At 39.3% G+C, this 17,684-nt stretch overlaps 1 protein-coding gene across 1 annotated transcript; it reads left to right on the top strand.

Annotated features, from left to right (window-relative positions):
* Positions 1 to 5,294: 5,294 nt before the first annotated feature.
* Positions 5,295 to 14,529, top strand: skp2 (S-phase kinase-associated protein 2, E3 ubiquitin protein ligase). The gene is made up of 10 exons (XM_023278530.2): positions 5,295 to 5,449; positions 6,087 to 6,337; positions 6,420 to 6,531; positions 7,471 to 7,614; positions 7,926 to 8,060; positions 8,381 to 8,479; positions 8,599 to 8,726; positions 10,598 to 10,649; positions 12,645 to 12,752; positions 12,856 to 14,529. Exons 1-10 carry the CDS (start codon positions 5,436 to 5,438, stop codon positions 13,073 to 13,075), a joined length of 1,263 nt encoding a protein of 420 aa, XP_023134298.2. The 5' UTR covers positions 5,295 to 5,435; the 3' UTR covers positions 13,076 to 14,529.
* Positions 14,530 to 17,684: the final 3,155 nt, after the last annotated feature.

The following is a 17,684-nucleotide window of genomic DNA, read 5'->3' as shown; positions in this document are numbered from 1 at the left end:
CAAACTGCGTCCAAGATCCAACCTTCTGGCTGATGATGATAAATTTTCCTGAAGAATGTGAAGGTAATCATCCTTCTTCATTATTCTCTTTACTTTGTGAAAAGCACCTGTTCAACTGGTAACAAAGCAGCCCCAGAACATAATGCTACCACCACCATGCTTGACAGTAGGTTTGGTGTTCTTGGGGTTGAAGACCTCACCTTCTTTTCCTCCAAGCGTATTTCTGGTCATTGTGGCCAAATAACTAAATCTTTGTTCATCTGACCAAAGAATTTTCCTCCAGAAGGCATTTTCTTTGTCTATGTGATCAGCAGCAAATTTCAGTCCAGCTTTAAGGTTTCCCTTCTAATGAAAGGCCTCCTTCTTGTACAGCAGCCTCTTGGCTCATGGTGACACCTGTGTTCCAGCAGCCTCTCCATTGCAGAGCAGCTTTTTGGTGATTCTTGGTTGACTCTTGATCATCCTGATCAATTGTCTCTCAGCAGCAGGTCATAGTTTATGTTTTCTTCCTGACCACGGCAGTGACAAAACAGTGCCATGCACTTTATACTTACAACTGTTTGCACATTTGATTTTGAGATCTGTAGCTGCTTTAAATCACTCCAAGTGACTTTTTTTTGACTTGTTCAAGTCAATGATTTGCTTTTTTAATATTTTTGCTGGTCTCCTTAAAATTTCCCATTGTAACGTTTGTGGCTCAGTCAGTGCATCAAAAGGGCCCTGTTTAAATCGACTCAGAGACATCAACAGCTGTATTCACTTGTAATCACTCACAAGAAGTGAAGAGGCCATGCCACTAAGAAAATTTAATTAACCCAACTTTCTTTTTCATCAAACTGATAATGCAAGTCCAATATTAAATCTATAAAAGAACCAAAAAGCATGACTGGTTTTCAGTGATAGATCAAGACCACCATGATATACATGGTCTTAACAAGTGTATGTAAACCTTTGTTAACAACTGTACCAGGAAATACCACATGTTCTGCTTTATACAGTTTTGCGTTGTCTCTGAAGCTTGAATGCACCACTTTTACATCCTGCCTCAGGCACCTTAACAGGACTACAGTATAATAAATGACTGAAGAGACAGTCAGTTAATCATCTCTAAAAACATCCCTTGAAAGCAGACCAAATGTGCTGTGTGCATTTTGAAGGAACTCTCCCTGAGGGTTAGCAGGCATGCACATGTTCATTTAGATTTTTGCATAGCATGTACCATTTTGTTTAAGTTTTGAAAATATCTTTTAATAACCTTAAATTTGGGCAAACTGGGAAAACATACAGATATGGATAGACAATTGTCTCATCTGCAGTCTCACTGAAACGTTTTGTAGAGGGAGCACATGTAAAGACAATGAATTAGTGGCCGGCACACTACCTAGAGGAACTGCAGAAGCAATATCAAGTGACTATCGTCATATAAATGACAAAAAACTGCCTTCTCAAACCAGTCTGTTAATGAAACCAGTCCATATTACAATAGAAACACACACCCATATCTCAAATCTAGTTATGGAATTGCACAATTGTGGCAAACAACGCACTTTAATTTATCAAATTGTGCACAGGGACTTTATATGTCAAAAATTATTAACCAAATCAATAAGATCTTCAGTCTTCAATTCTTACTGTTTTTTAACTGTACAAAAACGCCAGCTGAACTACCCACCACTGGATTTCTATTTAAGTTTATACTGTATGCTGAGTTATAAAGATTTTATCTCTCAGATGAAAAATATCACCTATATTTGTAGCATATTTTGTCTGTCGCTTATATGTGTGTTAATGAATACAAATTTACTGGCACAGATTGGTCACTTATTAACCAATCTCTGCAGACATAGTGTGTAATTTAATTGATAACACATGATGTCTTTTATAGCAACAATGGTCAACTCGTCCTTTCTCCTAACCCAGGAGTTGCTCCTAAATAAGTGCCTCCATAGCTCCATAGGAGGACTCCCTTTAAGAGACGTCCCTTTGTGAGTACAGCCCTGAATATAGAGAGTATAAAAAAAAATATAGCCACATACAGTATTATATGTCTCTAAAGCGCTACTCCAGATGCTAGTTATCTCAATCTTCTATCTCTCTCTATCTGGTAAGAATGAGTCATGTTTCAGTCATCCTGCTGTGGTTAGATTCGTATGTAGCAGCTGGTGGCTTGAGTGAGACATCTAAGGCTTGATTATTTCCACTCTATAACCAATGCCAAATCTGGAAAATGTTACATGCTGTGGCAAAGATATGGCAGGAGAGATTTTGCAGGGTGGTAAGGCAGGGCAGCAAATCACTGTCGGCCATATAATCATTTTTTTGTTCACTCACTCTTACCATTTCCATATGCAGGTCAAGACGGCATGTAGAAATGTATAAGAACTCACATATTTAACATGTATAATAAGGGTATAACAAGCTTTTAATGTAACATAGAAAAATTATTCCAATAAAATTCTGGAAGAAAAATGGGAGCTACTTGATGTCACTCTAGTTCTGTGTGTGTGTGTGTGTGTGTGTGTGTGTGTGTGTGTGTGTGTGTGTGTGTGTGTGTGTGTGTAGCCCTAAAACAGAGTTCACTACTGGGCCATTTCATTTCAGGTCATCATGGTCCTTCTACTCGACCATCCATGAATCATAAACACAAACTAGAAAAATGTAAAATGCTTTCAGTGAAATTTTATTTGTCAGATCCTTTCAGAGATTTAAAAAAAAAAAATTGGCCTAAAATCAACCCACTTTCAGCATGTTTTTTTGCACAATTAAATGTGAGGCTATGGTTGGATGACAACATCTCAAAAAATTATCAAATATTAAAGCATGAAATTAATTTGATATGATTCAGAATCTGCCAGTATTTCTGTGGTACAACTTGTCATACAGGCTCAATCAGTTATAAAAGTGAAGCACCAATAACTTTTGTTTTCATTTTTGTGATCAATAATTAACATACCGGTGTTGTCCACATTTCTAGACCGATGTTTTACCATTGTTCAGACATAACTTGTTCTTCAGCTGCTCTTTGCTGAAGGGGTTATGTTGCTCTGCCTTTCTCGTTAAAATACTGCAAAGGTGTTTGTACTGGATTCAAGTCATCATAGTTTTCATTTTTTTTTCTTCAACATTAAAGTCTTGTACCATTTTAGCAGTTTTCTTTGAATGGTTACCATGCTGGAATATCCCTCATCACTGGAGCTTCTGCAGACTGGGAGTCATCTTGTCAGACAGTATTATGGTGTATCTCAAACATTCATGATGCCATCAATAAATGCCATTTCCTGACACCTTTTGCACATGCAGCCACATATTATCTACCACCTCTGTGCTTGACTGTCCTGACAGTACAATGGTAGTAATGGAGAGGTTCATGATAAACATACGGGATGCCATCTGAAATGCACAAATTTATCTTGGTCTAATCCGACCAAAGAATGTGCTCCCAATATTTAACAGTCTTGCATTTTGATCTTGCAGTTTTAAGCTGAAGAGCAAGCACATGTTGTTGTTGTTTTTCTTGGATGCTGTCCATAGAGATTGACATTCACACATTGACATTGATAAATTGGTGATTTAGAATTGACCTCTGTGGTAAGTCTGAAGCACTTGCCTGTCTGTTTTTCAGAGCTAGATTGTGCAAGCAGTGCACTGCCTCTGCTATCATTTTACAAGGACAACGACTGTGGCTCTGATTAGTGGTACTTTGGCTCCTTCTGTACCTCCTGATTACCACTGCAGCCGTGTTTTGAAAGACTTTTTGAGGGTCACTGATATTATTTTATCCCCTTCCATCTTTGTCACAATCAGACATTTCAATGATTGATGCAGGCATACAGATAGAAACAACCCATAGGTTCCAAACTGAGAAGACTCTGGTGTTCAAAGCTCATTTTATAACCATGTTCTACAGTTAAGCTAAGCAGAAATCACAGAGGAACCCAGTATTCTTTGAATGATCACAGTTTTTTTAACGTTTGGAGTTTCTGTTTTAGGGCATATTTTTTCAATATAATCTTTCTAAAGAATTTGTTTTTGATAGCTTACAAGAAGAAAAACACTTCTGGGTCATTCCAGAATTGGAGGACCTATGGGCTTCAAAATTTTTGAAAAATAAACCTTCTCTTTTATAATTTTCTGCTACATATTCATCAATAATAGGTAATAAACTATCAAAGGCTTGATAGGCTCGGCTTGAACATTAATGGTACCATTTTTATTCCATGTTTTATTTGTTGTTTGCTAACCCTACTCTAATCACAGTATCAGGGTTGCTAATCCATGCTAATGTTGGGTTTTTCTCAGGAGTAGAAGCTAGATATTTAGCTAGCTGTTACTGCTGACCAAGAGGACAAACTGACTGATGGAAAAAAGTAAAAAGAATTCGTCTTGTTCTGATAATATGCATAACAGGGTTGCATGAGACATTCAATCAAGGCTGACAATGTTATGAAAATATGAAAAATACAAGAGAGGACATAGTTTTGCTCTACCCATTCTTTTGGAAAACTGTTGGATGATGTCAATTCCAGCATACCATGTCATTTACTGTTTTCTTCTTCTTCTACCAGCTAAAAAGGTTATGTCGTGGGACACGTTCCATGCATAATAATTATTAAATAAAATGCTATGTTGATTAAAAAAAAATGTTTCCACAATCTCAAGAGACATCAATGAAAAAAATAATACCAAAAAAAGGAGATTTAAATTACATTTTAACTGTTTTATTTGAGATTCAATTCGGTCATCGGGGGGGTGGGACAAGAGAAAAATGGCATTTTAAGGGGAACTCCAGACTTTTTTGGTATTTTAAAAACAAATTTTCAAACATTCTTTTCTCCTAGTTTTTTTTTTTTAAAGATTTGGTCTCAGAACAAATGAATTTGCATCAACAACTGCATGTTTTAGTATTTTGTACATGGATTATTTGAAATTTGATGGGAGGGATGTAAAATGTCCTCCAATTCTGGAATGACCCTTCTATTCAAGTTGGAAATAATGCATATTAAGAGCTGATCATAAACTGTCTAATAACTTTATTATACAGTCTGTTGAGCTGATACAATCATTTTGAGTGATGTTGCAGAGGAGTGTACTCATATCTGTACTGTATATTATATTTTCTTTTGATGAGAAAATAGTTGCTGTAATGTTTGGCTGTTGGCTTTATCAAAACTTGAAGACTTACTCTATGCACGCTGACTGTGCAAAAGGCAAAAAAAAAGAAAAGAAAAAAAGAGTAGGTCTGGAATGTCACATGGACCGCACGTTGAAACGTATGACGCAAGACGTTCTGCGTAATGACACATCAGTGACGCAGTGAAAACAGGGCGCCGTGCTGCTGGCGGTGAGTTTAAAGAGTCTCGGTGGGAGAGCAGCGGTGGATCAGGTTGTTGCTGCTGCATGTGTACTATCACACTGTTTGCCCTGAACCAGAGGAGATGCCAAACGACAGGTATGTGAATGTTTCTGCACTCTGTTCATGTAAATATCTGCACCAGCGGCACAGCAGCTTTACTTCCAACGTGTCGTCCGTGTGAAAATAAGCCAACACCAACATAACTTTAGTCACCTCAGTTAGCTTGAGCAGCCTTCTCCTGTCGTGCTCCTTTTCACGACCTAACATTACGCTTTTATATCAGTATAAACTTGTTAATTTACTGTTGACTTGTTTGTTTTGTAAAGCGCCATTTTGAGCAGTTTCAGTATAAAACCGCAACGAATAATAATCGATACCGCGCTTTCCTCTTAGCTAGGCCTCCGTCCATGTCTATCAGGGCTTCCTTACTGCTGTTAACTGTAAACTATCTACGACATGTGTGAACGAAAAGCCAATGTAACGATGCACCCGTGTATCTCTTAAAACAGTAGTGACAGAGTATTTAGATTTTCTTTGCAGTTAGAATTTGCGCGGTCACGTCGCTGATAACTGCATCAATATGGCGGGCAGACAGAGGGGCTTCTGTAGAGGAGGCTCGATCACTGAGCAGTCTTTCTCTGAGATGTTCACATGAAAGAACGGGACAAGGCCTTTTTTTAATCGTGCCTGCATTCTGGATATTACAATGTGATTAGCTTCTCTTTTCACCCAGCATGCCACTGCAGGATCTGCCCTGCCTGAGTCTTCAGGGCTCCATGTTGTCTCAGTACAACAGGACCAACAAACGCAAGTCCAGAGCCTTCCTCAGTGAGGGTCTGGACACCGAGTGCACTCCAACAGAGCTCATCCAGCAGTGGTCACCACCACACAAGCACCAGCGGCTCATCACCAAGGGAAAAGAGAATGATGACAACCAGTTTGTCCTGGCCAGGAGATCGAGGAGGAGGAAGGAACCCCCGGCAGGTAGAGAACCTCTCTGAACTCTCTGAAGCAATCCAGTGTGTTTTCAGCTATGATAAACTATCATACATGTTTCTCTCTGCAGGGATATTATGGGACAGCCTACCAGATGAGCTACTTCTCAGGATCTTCTCCTGCCTCCATCTGCAGGACCTCCTCAGAATATCTGTAGTTTGCAAACGCTGGCATCGCTTGGTGTGAGTCTCCAGTAGCAGTGATTTTTCACAGTGACACAGGAGTGAAATTTTCCTCCTTCACACTAGCGTCACGCTGTTGTGATATTTGCATGCAGCTTTACTCTGTCACTTTAATTTTCTATAGAGTATAAAATGAAAGACTAGTGTACAGCTAAATCCAAAAACCTACTAAACATATTTTAGAGTAGTGGTTCTTAAATTAGATAATTGCTCCCCACGCCAGGACAAATGTCCATTTTTACAGCAGTAACATCTTTCACAGTAGCACTAAGCATATGCATAATAATAATAATAATAATAACAATAATATGTACAGTACCAGCTCACTGTAGGTTAGGAGCCTAATATTCCATTTGGTGGTTACTAAAATACTACTACGCCAACTGGAAGCTGTATTTTACCAGTGTATTTTTTATATTTTCCCTCTTTATACACACACACACACACACACACACACAAGGCTTCCAGGATTTTTGATCTAAGGCTAACTCCTAGTTCATATATGGCACTTATTCTCATATTTGTATCCCTGTTCTGTAGGTTGTTCAGACATAATGATTGTTAACATCCGCTTCAGAAGACATTTTCTTGGCATGTATAGACAGAAATTGGGTTCTGATTGGATTTTTTTATGTCTGCATGGCATGTTGTAGAAAATAACAGTGGGACTGCAAAGAGGCAGGCTGAAAAGATTATATTTGCCGATATATGCAAGACGATTTAGGTTGTACTAAAACCGATACGAAGAAACGGTTAGAAGTGTAAATAAGGTTCGATTGCTAAAAAAACAACAACTTCATAATTGTACTGGCAGTTATTATGCTACACATTAATTTTGGTAACAGAACAGGATCAAAGGCTGAATTGGACTGTTTAGGTCATTTACAACAAACTCACTGTGGTGTCTGACTGCATCTAGCTGCCTGTGTGTCTGTCCAGGTTTGATGAGTCTCTGTGGTACAGCGTGGATCTGGAGGGGTTGACCCACATGGGCCCAGCTCTGCAGCAGGTGCTGAAGACTGGAGTCCGCAGGCTGCGCTGCCCTCGCACCTTTGTGGAAGAGCTTCACTTCACGGCCACAGAGTAAGTCCAGCAGATGCTGACGCTGGGTCCAGGTTTCATTTTGCACTGTTAAACTTTTTCAAATGTTTCCATAAGGTTTGTGATATTTGATATTTTTCTTATTGTCTGAAAATCCAAAGAAGAGACCCAACCAATTAATATGTCCAACCAGCTAGTATTTTATGTATGTTTTATGTGTATCAAAGCCTGATCTCATTCCTTTGGGCAATGAAGCTCAATTCATTTGTATAAACTAAAAAACTGTTAAAAACACCAGACAGGTACAAAAAAAGGAAACTCAATACTTGAAGGTACTGTCTGTCTTTGTCCAGCCCTCTGCAGATAGTTCAGATGGATCTGTCCAGCTCCATCATCCCTACTACTGCCCTGGAGAGCATCATCTGTCACTGCAGACTGCTGCAGTATCTGAGCCTGGAGGGTCTGCACCTGTCAGACAACATTATCTGGTAAACTTTGGATGGAGAAAGATGCCCTGCTCAGCCTCATCACACGTGGCAGACATTCTGCTCCTTCTATCACCTCATGTCTTCTTCATTATTGTTACAAGCTGTTCTATAAATCTGCAGAATGGTGTTAATAACTGACCTGCAAATAATATCTGTTTCATGTTTATCTTTGATTTAGTCTGTTTAGTGAGCCCATAAGCAAAGGTTAGCATGTTTGCTGCTGTTGTCGGTGTGAGTGCAGCTGTTCAACCACAGTCTTCTCTGTAACTGATTCAGTTTGATATTTCATGTTTTGTTTTTTTGGTCTCTTGCTCTTTCAGCTCTCTGGCCAAAAACCCCAACCTGCTGCAGCTCAACCTGAGTGGCTGTTCTGCCTTCTCTGCTCCAGTTGTGGCTGACATGCTGAAATCCTGCTCCAGGTCAGCTGCTCAGTTCATTTCATCTTTACAGACCACCGTTGTCCAGTTTATAAGCACTGTTTTTACTCAGCTTTCATGTATGCAGTTTACTCATGCTGTGTTTCTGCTCTGTCTTGCAGTATAGAGCAGCTGAACATATCATGGTGCAGCTTTAACAATGATCATGTGAAGAGTGTTGTAAATAATCTTAGTCCCAGTGTTACGCACCTCAACCTCAGCGGCTACAGAGAGAGCCTCACACTGGATGGTAAGTGAGAGATGTAGGAACAGTTAACCCAAATAGTCCGAATTCTATTCATGCTTACCGTCCTTTGTGCACAATGTCCCTCAACAACCCATAGTTTGTACATTAACTGTGCGTCTGTCTAATTCGACTTTACGTGTTTTTTCTGTACAGATATCTTACACTAGTTTAGTCTAGTTTCAATTTTAAATAAGTAACAAAGTACTTAATGTCTTGTGGAAGCCAGAATTCAATGCTGGTGAAACCAGCAGGGCTCCTGATGGCTAATGTCAGTAGCCACAGTGTTATTAACACAACTATAATCAATTATATGATCAACCAGTTGGTCCAGTTCCAAGGTTGAAGTTTGACATATTTTGTAGTCTGACAGTGAAGTTGAAGTGTGCTGAGCTTTTGTTGGGCTAAAAGACACAAATACTACGATTTTTAACATAATTTAGCGATTGATAAAGCTAGCCTTATCATTTTATACTGTTAGTAGCTGCAACCTGAGAACGATGAGTGGCTGTGAGTATTGTGTTCTTACACATCGGTATCTTCATGTTGCAGTTTTCCTGTTTCCACGATCTATTAATGACTGACATAAAAGGCTTTAAAATGTACAAAATTTATTTTCTTAACTCTTAAATATTTTTTCATGTCTGCTTGAAAACACTAGCAGCAGTTTAAAAATCTTTTATATTTGGTTGTGGCCCGTCAGAAGATGCTATATTTCTGTAAGCTACAAGTTGCAAATTGTCAATAAAATTCTTGTAGTTCAAAAATAATTGTGAGCCTCTCGGTAGTTACTGTCATTACTAACGTTGGACACAGGAACAGATAACTGATGATTTGAGGCTGTCGGCCAGTTTTATGTAAAAGGTTTGGAGCTTGAGTACATGCCAGGAAAGTAAAGTAAATGGGTAAATACAAACAACTTTTCAATCTAAATATGTAGATTTATTTTGCTTTTTACAAATTTCAGTTTTAGAGATGAACCTAATTGGTTCTATTATCAGTACTGGCTACAACAAGTTCTCAAAATGATGGTGGAAAATACCTCCTTTTAAGTCAGTAATAGTCAGCTAGTGACATCTGCTGTCCACGTCTTAAGCAGTGCAGCTGTATGGATGTAGGTAGCTTGTTCAGTAAAGCTTGCACTCACAGTACTTATACAAGTTTTGTACTTATACAACTTAATTTTTTAAAACCCAGTAGCAGTGATTGATGTGTTGCAGCTGTGTTAAGACTGTTGGATTTCTAACATCTTATCTAGTGATTAACACCCCTGACTTTGGCACAGGAGATTTGTGGTTCAAATCCCAGTCAAGGTGCAGTTGTCCAATGAGGATCCTTGGGCAAGGTCCTTAGTGGTGCCCCGCCTACCAAGATTGTATCTGCCCTCAGTCTTTTTGGATAAAAGTAAATGCTAAATGAAATGGTGAATGTTTACATGACTTTTAGAGTGGTGAGATGAGACTTTGAATCATCTTGCTGCAATAAATAATGCATGCGTGCCAATCCTAAATTTGTCTTTGCAACAGCAACACTCCAAGTGCAGTGGTGTGCATGTACGGAATACATAGATATGACCTGGAACAGAGTCCTCCAAGCAGACTAGAAAGCAGTATAATGGCATCAACTACTCATCCCTGGCTTGTGCAGCTGTCCATGTGTGCTTCTACAAGGGACCGTAATAATATATTCACACGGCTTTATGCTTTTGTGTACATCAGGGTATACGTGATTAAATTTTGTCTCCCAAAGTCAGCAAGCAGCCAATTTAAGTAATCTTTGGGATTTTTAGGATCTGTGTGATTCAGCATAAACGTCCTCTGTTTACCTTGTTACAGATGGACTTATCTGAGATGACAGAATCATGTCTCATTTTACAGATGTGAAGGTGCTGGTGGAGAGATGCCCCCAGATTGAAACTCTAGACTTGAGGTAAGATTTTATTACTTACGTTGCGTTTTAATTATTCGTGTACTACAGCTCCATGTAAGCAAGAGCAATTTTTGGGGAACACTGAGTACGTGAAATGTTTGACCGACCTTTTTAGAATTAAAAGCTCACAAAAGTGTGTGACTGAAACTTCCTGATCAGATCAACAATTACCTGGATTCCTAGATCCACCACACTGAGTCCTGCCTGTGGTTATGTTCAGGCAACAGTCACCTTAGTTAAGGTTAGCGAAGGATGGTGGTTCTTATTAATGATTATGTAAATATACACGTCTGAAATCACTGTGGACTTTATCTATATTAAACAATCTTTCTTTAATCTTAACAATTGCCAGTGCCTAAATATATGCATAAAAAGTTTAATGTTTCTGAAATCAGTTCAAGATTGAATATGTAGGTGATGAACATTTTAGAATCCATAGTATTTTCTCATTTTGATGATAATGTAATTTAGTCACAATGGCATTCAAAATGCATTTGCTGTTGTAAATTTGGTTTGTATAAATACAAGTGAAAGAGTCAGGGTTATTCCAGTGTGCACATCACAATCAACAGCTCAGCTTACTTGTCTTTCAGTAAGCTTTTAACTGTGACAAATATGAAATGACTTTTTATGAACACATTAGTGAGTGGAGGAGGTGAGGAACAGACATGCGAGAGGAGTTGAGGCAGCAGGTGTTTCAGAAAATGAGACTTCCTTCACTTGGAGACATTGTTTTGAAATGGCGTCAAATAAATATGAGATGTGGCACAGCTGCATCATCTGTTTTGTTACAGCCTCCTGCTGTATTTTATGATTTCTGACATAAGAACAGACTTGAGTACATGACACTTTACAGTATATATTTACTCATTTAATTCACAATGTGGTAAAATCTAACGAGAACGAATGGATGCATTGCAATGTCTTTGTTCTTTAACACACGTGCTGTAAAGTGTAAAACAGTCACACAGAAAACATTACTATGCATATAATGAGAAACATATATTATGATTACTCCGCCAAGGAAGGTGGCCGAGTTATGTGACGATCGGCATACATTTGTCCGTCTGTCTGTCTGTTAGCAACAAAAATGGACCAACGGATTTGGATGAAATTTTCAGGTCAGAAATGACACAAGAACCACCTGATTAGATTTTTGATGTGGCTTATAGTCTGGATCCACGGATTTGTTAAAGATTTCTGTATCATTGTGAGATAGCAGCACGGCGTCACTGTAACTATGACAAGTGAACGCTACATCAGCTGCCTGCTGACAATCACACGATTGCGATCCTACGACAAATCAACCGTTGCCGACTTATCGAGACATATCCATCGGAAATCATACAGGGAACAATTAAATTGTGATGACGTTTCTGAGTCCCATCAGTTCCCGCCGCCCGCTACATATTTAGGTCACATGATTCGGTATCTGTACATAATGTACACAAGCATAACACACGCCTGTGCTCAGCGCAAGGTCATTTTGTTTGTGGGTACATCTATATTAAATGGCCACATTTTATGCTGCTATGATTTCTGATCATCAATAACTGATAAACAAATGCTGTATATATTTACTTTTTGTCATTACTGCCCCTGTCATAGTTAGTGTATTCCAGCTGGGGTGTACCTCTTGTACATGTTACTGTTGCCAGAAAGACTTGAGCAAAGGATAAAGCAAGACTGACCGATGCATTATGACTCACAGCTCCTCCAGCAGCTTCCTTTTCTTCTTGAGGCTTATTTTAGAAATTCCGACATTCTGCACATGGTGCGCTAAGATCGATTTCCGGGTGACGGGCAGGAGGACAGATGAGATGAGGCTCAGAATAGTGAAATGAGATGAGCTTAATGTTAGGGATAAATGGATACTACGTCACACATATGTTCTGATTGTTTCTCTGCCCCTAAATGGCCACAGAAACCAGTGACTTGAGCTTTGAAAAAGTCTGTGCGTCCTCCTGTCTGAATTCTGGCTCCTCTGTGTTACAGTGACAGCACTCTGCTGATGGCCGACGTCTTCCCTGTCCTCAAACAACTCCAGTGTCTGCGGCATCTGTCCCTGAGTCGCTGCTATCACATTCACCTTGCTGCTCTCACGTAAGTTAATATGCACTTGAGTACTTGCTAATACAGCACATATAGGTATTTAGACGGACCCTGTGACAGTTAAGTCTAAATCAAACTGGCGTTGTATTTCCAGCGACCTGGGTAAACTGTTCCCTGCGCTGGGCCTGCTGGACGTGTTTGGCCTCGTACAGGACAGCCAGCTGCCCTCACTGAAGAAGGAGATGCCTCACGTCAGCATCAACTCGCGGCTGTTCTCTAGCGTTGCCCGGCCTATGCCTGCCAGCAGGGTGGTCAGCTCCTCTAGCGAGCACACCATGTGGAACAGACCGTGCCGGCTCAGGTTCAGATTGTAACCAGAACCACTGCACCTCCCTTGTGCTTTTAAGCTGAGGTAGTTTCTGTTGCCGAGCGTTGGGTTCTGCAGTATTCGAACACATACAGGTGTTCTCACCTGGTGTGCAGTGATGGAGCCATGTTTCAGTGTTTATTGGTGCTACAAGTGATGCTTTTAGTCTTGCTGGTATTAACGGTACTCGAGGCCACTTGGTGGACTAGGCCTTTAAGTACTGAACATGCAAGCTTGTAGAGAAATGCAATACTTTTTATTTAGGAAAGTCAGTTCTGCATGTTGAATCCAGCTCTTGCTGGATGTGTTAAGAGAAACTTTGAATGGATCTTTGAATTTTTTTAGGTTCTAATAATGTGTTAATTTAAAATATTTTGTAAGGGGAACATGGTTTAAAAGGCTCAGATGAAACAATGTTAAAAGAAGTATTGACATTTTAATAGTATGGTTGTAACAGGTCCTGTTCTCACCTGTAATAATGAGAGGACAGTTGATTTTAATCAGTGAACAAATGTTAATGTAAAATGATGTGTAAATGTTGAATCTCTGGGTCTTCTTGTTATACCACGTTGTTGAAGAGACACTATTTTTATACGCAGGCTTACCCGTGTTCACCACTGTAATACCTGGACTGAGTTATTAGTGTACATTTCACTTCTGTCCAGCTGGACATTAGGTCAGTGTACATGTGTTGTTTTTGCCATTTTATCTTAATGTCAAACCCACTGAAGTTTTAACTGTTCATTTCCCCTTGGAGCCTAAACATTAAACTGCTGAAAACAGTTCATTTTGTTTGAACTCATGAAACAAATTCAGTTTGTCTTCATTTTGACTCTGAAAGTATCTGTTTAATGAAACGCCTTAATTTAAGGCCCATTTAACGGCCTTCCTTAGGACCTTCAGCCACATCTCCTGGTCCTCATCAGTTGTCTTGGAGATGTGTGTGAGGACGATTTTGTCAAACTGTTGTTGTGAACTGTATTGGTTGGTCCTTAACTTGAAAAAGCTGAGGATTCGGACTCCAAAAATGTTTCTCAAAGATTCTCAGTGGGGCTGAGGTCTGGACACTGGAGGCCAATCCATGTGTGAAAATGATGTCTCATGCTCCCTGAACCACTCATTGACAATATGAGCCCCATGAATCCTGGCATTGTCATCTCGGAACATGCCCAGGCCATCAGGGAAGAAAGACCTGGTCTTGCAGTATATTCGGGTAGTCAGCTGACCTCATTCTTTGAGAACATAACATTGCTGAACCTGACCAAGCCCAGATTATAATCCTAATCCCCACAGACTTGTAGGCATTTGCGATGAGTGCATCACTTCATCTGCCTCTCTTCTTACCCTGGTGCGCCCATCACTGTGGAACAGGGTAAATCTGGACTCATCACTGTACATGCATGTAAATCTACATCTGATCTGTAGATCAATTAAATTCCTGTTTGAGATAGATGAAATGTACAGTACTGTGCAAGTCTTTGCCCAACATTAGGTTTGCTGTTTTAGTGAAGGTCAAAAAAGCATATCTACAGTATCCACAGTATTTAAAACAAAAAAAAAAATCTGTGCATAATCCCTTCTACAGGCTAATGTCAGTCTTTAGTGACCTCTCTTTACACCGAGCAAGTCTTGAACTCTCTTTGTGCCTGTCTTTTTGTGGTATAGTATACCAAGCTTCCTTCTGCACTTCTCAGAGTAGTTCTTTGATGTCCAGATGAACACATAGTCCATTGCTGCCAGTTTTTTCAACCTTTTTCTTCTCCAAATGTGTTCCCACTGCATCAGCAGCGCATTTTGGATCTTGTCACACTGAAAAATTAACCATCTGGTATGATTTTTAATCAAAATGTCTGTACTTTTTAGCTTTCACGATTCCATCACTTCCAATTTCCCCAACACCACTAAGAAAAATAGCCCCAACCATGTACTTCTCTACATCTCTTCTTCTCACAAGTTGTCTGTGATAAACATTTTAAACTTTGATTCTTGCATTGCAGGACTGTTTTCCAACATCCTTCAGCCTTCTTTGTTCTGTCTGAAAAAGTGGTTTCTTGGACGTTACCCTTCCACCAATGTTCCCTGTAATTTTTCCTGAGTCTGAGCAAACACAAACTCCCTGAGCGTCCCTTGGACCACTGTGAACAACATCAGACGTGTGCACTGTGGTCACACCAGCATCACATCCATTCAAGTTACATGGTTCATTAAAAGAATCAAATTACAGCATTTACATTTCTGTTAAAACACTTTGTCAACAGGAGCCAGTTGAAGGCTGCAGTGATTTTAGTGACACTACAATGTATAAGAGTGAAGTTATTGAATATTTGTCTCTCTTTACTGTTGCAGCGGTTTTGCAAATTGCAGACGGACCCTGTTCACTCCATAGAGACCAATGTTATTCCTGTAGCTTGAAAGACAGCTACTTTTGATAAAACTGGGCTTGTAGCACATTGTCTGTCTTGCAACAACGGGAAAGAGGCACCGTTTATGTTTTGACAACCTATATCTAATGAGTTATTGATGCTGGAAGTCTGAATCTGTGAATATCTTTCCAACTTTACTGAACTTGGGGCCACTACCACCTAAGGAGTGATATATTTAATTTTGAAAAAAGCATTTAGCCATACTTAAAGCTTTAAGTGCTTTATTAACACGGAACTAAAAATTTTGTATTGTTTTATTATCACAGGTTCTGTCTGAAAAGAGGTGGCATCATTTTAAACAGTGAAATCAAACTAATAAAATGTAATGACCAACCAGTGAGTAATACTGGATTCTGCAAAAACATAAACAACTTTTTTAAAAATCTAAATCTTAACACAGTTAATGTATTAACTTATTTATGTGTGTATGCATGTATTTATTGATTTATTTAGTACTGTTAACATATCAGAGTTCTGAGTGAGTTTTTCTTAAGATAGGCAAAGGCCATTTATTGATTACATATAGGCTGTTAAATGTTTATTAAAAACTAAAAAGCATTTAAAAAAAACAACTTAGGCATTTATTGAGTCACTAAAATACTGTAGAGTACAGACCACATCAGCGTGATTATAAGCATCCTCTGGTAAATGAACAACCAGATACTGATGTCTCTCACCATATGGACTTCAGGAGATGACTGGGGGGTGATAAACTGTGACCTACTGGTTGGGTTCTCTCTGTTCTCATGTTTCTTACATGTTTGTCCCCTGACAGCCGGGTCCTAATGTTTTTTGAGCAACACACCATACTATGACGTTTTTACAATGATGGTTCTACTATGAAACCAGTTTGACATGTTCAGGTGTTCTTTGTGTGAAAACTCAGAGATTTCAGGTATCAGAAGGTGGTTTTCAACTTTCTTTATTAACTTTCTGCTGCAACTTTAAACTAAACTTCCTTCACTAAGCCAGCCCTCTGGACTTCCAGTAAGCTGTGTTCCTATTGGCTGTCCAGGTGGCTGCTTGGTGTTATCAGGAACACCTGAGCAGCTCAGTGTCTTCCTGCTTTATTTAGCTGCAGACAAACATTTCCTCTGCTTCTCTTCACCACAGAACCGGGTTTGGCTCCATTGCTTTAGTTTGGTCTTTAGGTGTTGGCTTGCAGCTTCCAGCAGTAAAATTGTCTTTAATGTGTTTCTTGGTGTGTTTTAAGGCTTTGTACTGGATAGTTGTCTTGGTAAATGTGGTTCTTTAGCCACAGTTAGCACATGGTGCTAATGTGTGCAGTAATTAGTGGATTTGGTGCAGCTGAGTTGTGTCTTTATCTTGGCTGTAGTGAGTCTTCAGAGGTTTTTGGTCAGACACATTCTGTATTCTTGTTTGAGAACCAACGTTGGTTGTCCAGAAGGTAAGAGTTCCTGTCCTGATTCTCTGTTCTCAGAGGTTCTCTGGTAGGCTGCAGGAGACTTTAGCGTTTGGGTTGTACTAGTTTGGTTTTTGTATGGTTTCATTTGGACGACTATCTTGAGGCCCCTCCATGTGGTTTAGTGAGGTTTTCTGGAACAGTTCTACAAAGCAACCTGCAGCAGAAGAGACTTTGAGAGTTTTTAGGAAGTTCTGGAGACGAGACTTTAGAGCAGCAGAAACATTTGTCAGCAGTTTGAGCAGGAGAAGGTGAGCTTCAGAGTAGAAATGAGATGGAAACCTTCTTGACCCGTGTGGTGAGGTCCTGTACCAAGAGTTTGAGCAGGTTGTGAAGAGTCTGTAGTTCTTTGGTCTGAAAGCACAAGAAGAGTCGACTCATTAAAGGAGAAAACAGGAGATGTTGGTTCTTCTGTCACTCTGCAGTTTCCTTAGACTGAATGTCAAGTTTATATATTAAATGATTTCCCATGTGAGCCCAAGAAGACTTCAATAAACTCACTCCATCCCCTGGACACAACATATTTTATTACCATGTTAAATTTTTTTTTTTTTTTTTTTAAATGTTTTTGAGTTTTAATCATAGTTTTAGCATAGTTTTTTTTCACTTTGCTTGTTTAGTTTTGTCATCTATGTAAAAGGTGCTAAACAAATAAAGTTGAATTGATAAACTGAATAATTGACTAAATCATGATTGTGACAACAGAAGTATTTTCATTGTGATTTAAGGGTTTATTTTTAAGGTTGGGGTTAAAATCTTGACAGAAAAAG

This window comes from Amphiprion ocellaris, chromosome 17, assembly GCF_022539595.1.
Source record: "Amphiprion ocellaris isolate individual 3 ecotype Okinawa chromosome 17, ASM2253959v1, whole genome shotgun sequence".
Lineage (NCBI taxonomy): Eukaryota > Metazoa > Chordata > Actinopteri > Pomacentridae > Amphiprion > Amphiprion ocellaris.
Note: the sequence above shows the minus strand (reverse complement) of the source record. Positions and strands in the feature narration are given on the sequence as shown.

Excerpts from the sequence above, each read along its gene's own strand:
- skp2 (XM_023278530.2), top strand. Across the intron at positions 6,532-7,470 it reads AAACGCTGGCATCGCTTGGT|GTTTGATGAGTCTCTGTGGT; the intron begins GTGAGTCTCCAG and ends GTGTCTGTCCAG. Across the intron at positions 10,650-12,644 it reads ATTGAAACTCTAGACTTGAG|TGACAGCACTCTGCTGATGG; the intron begins GTAAGATTTTAT and ends TCTGTGTTACAG.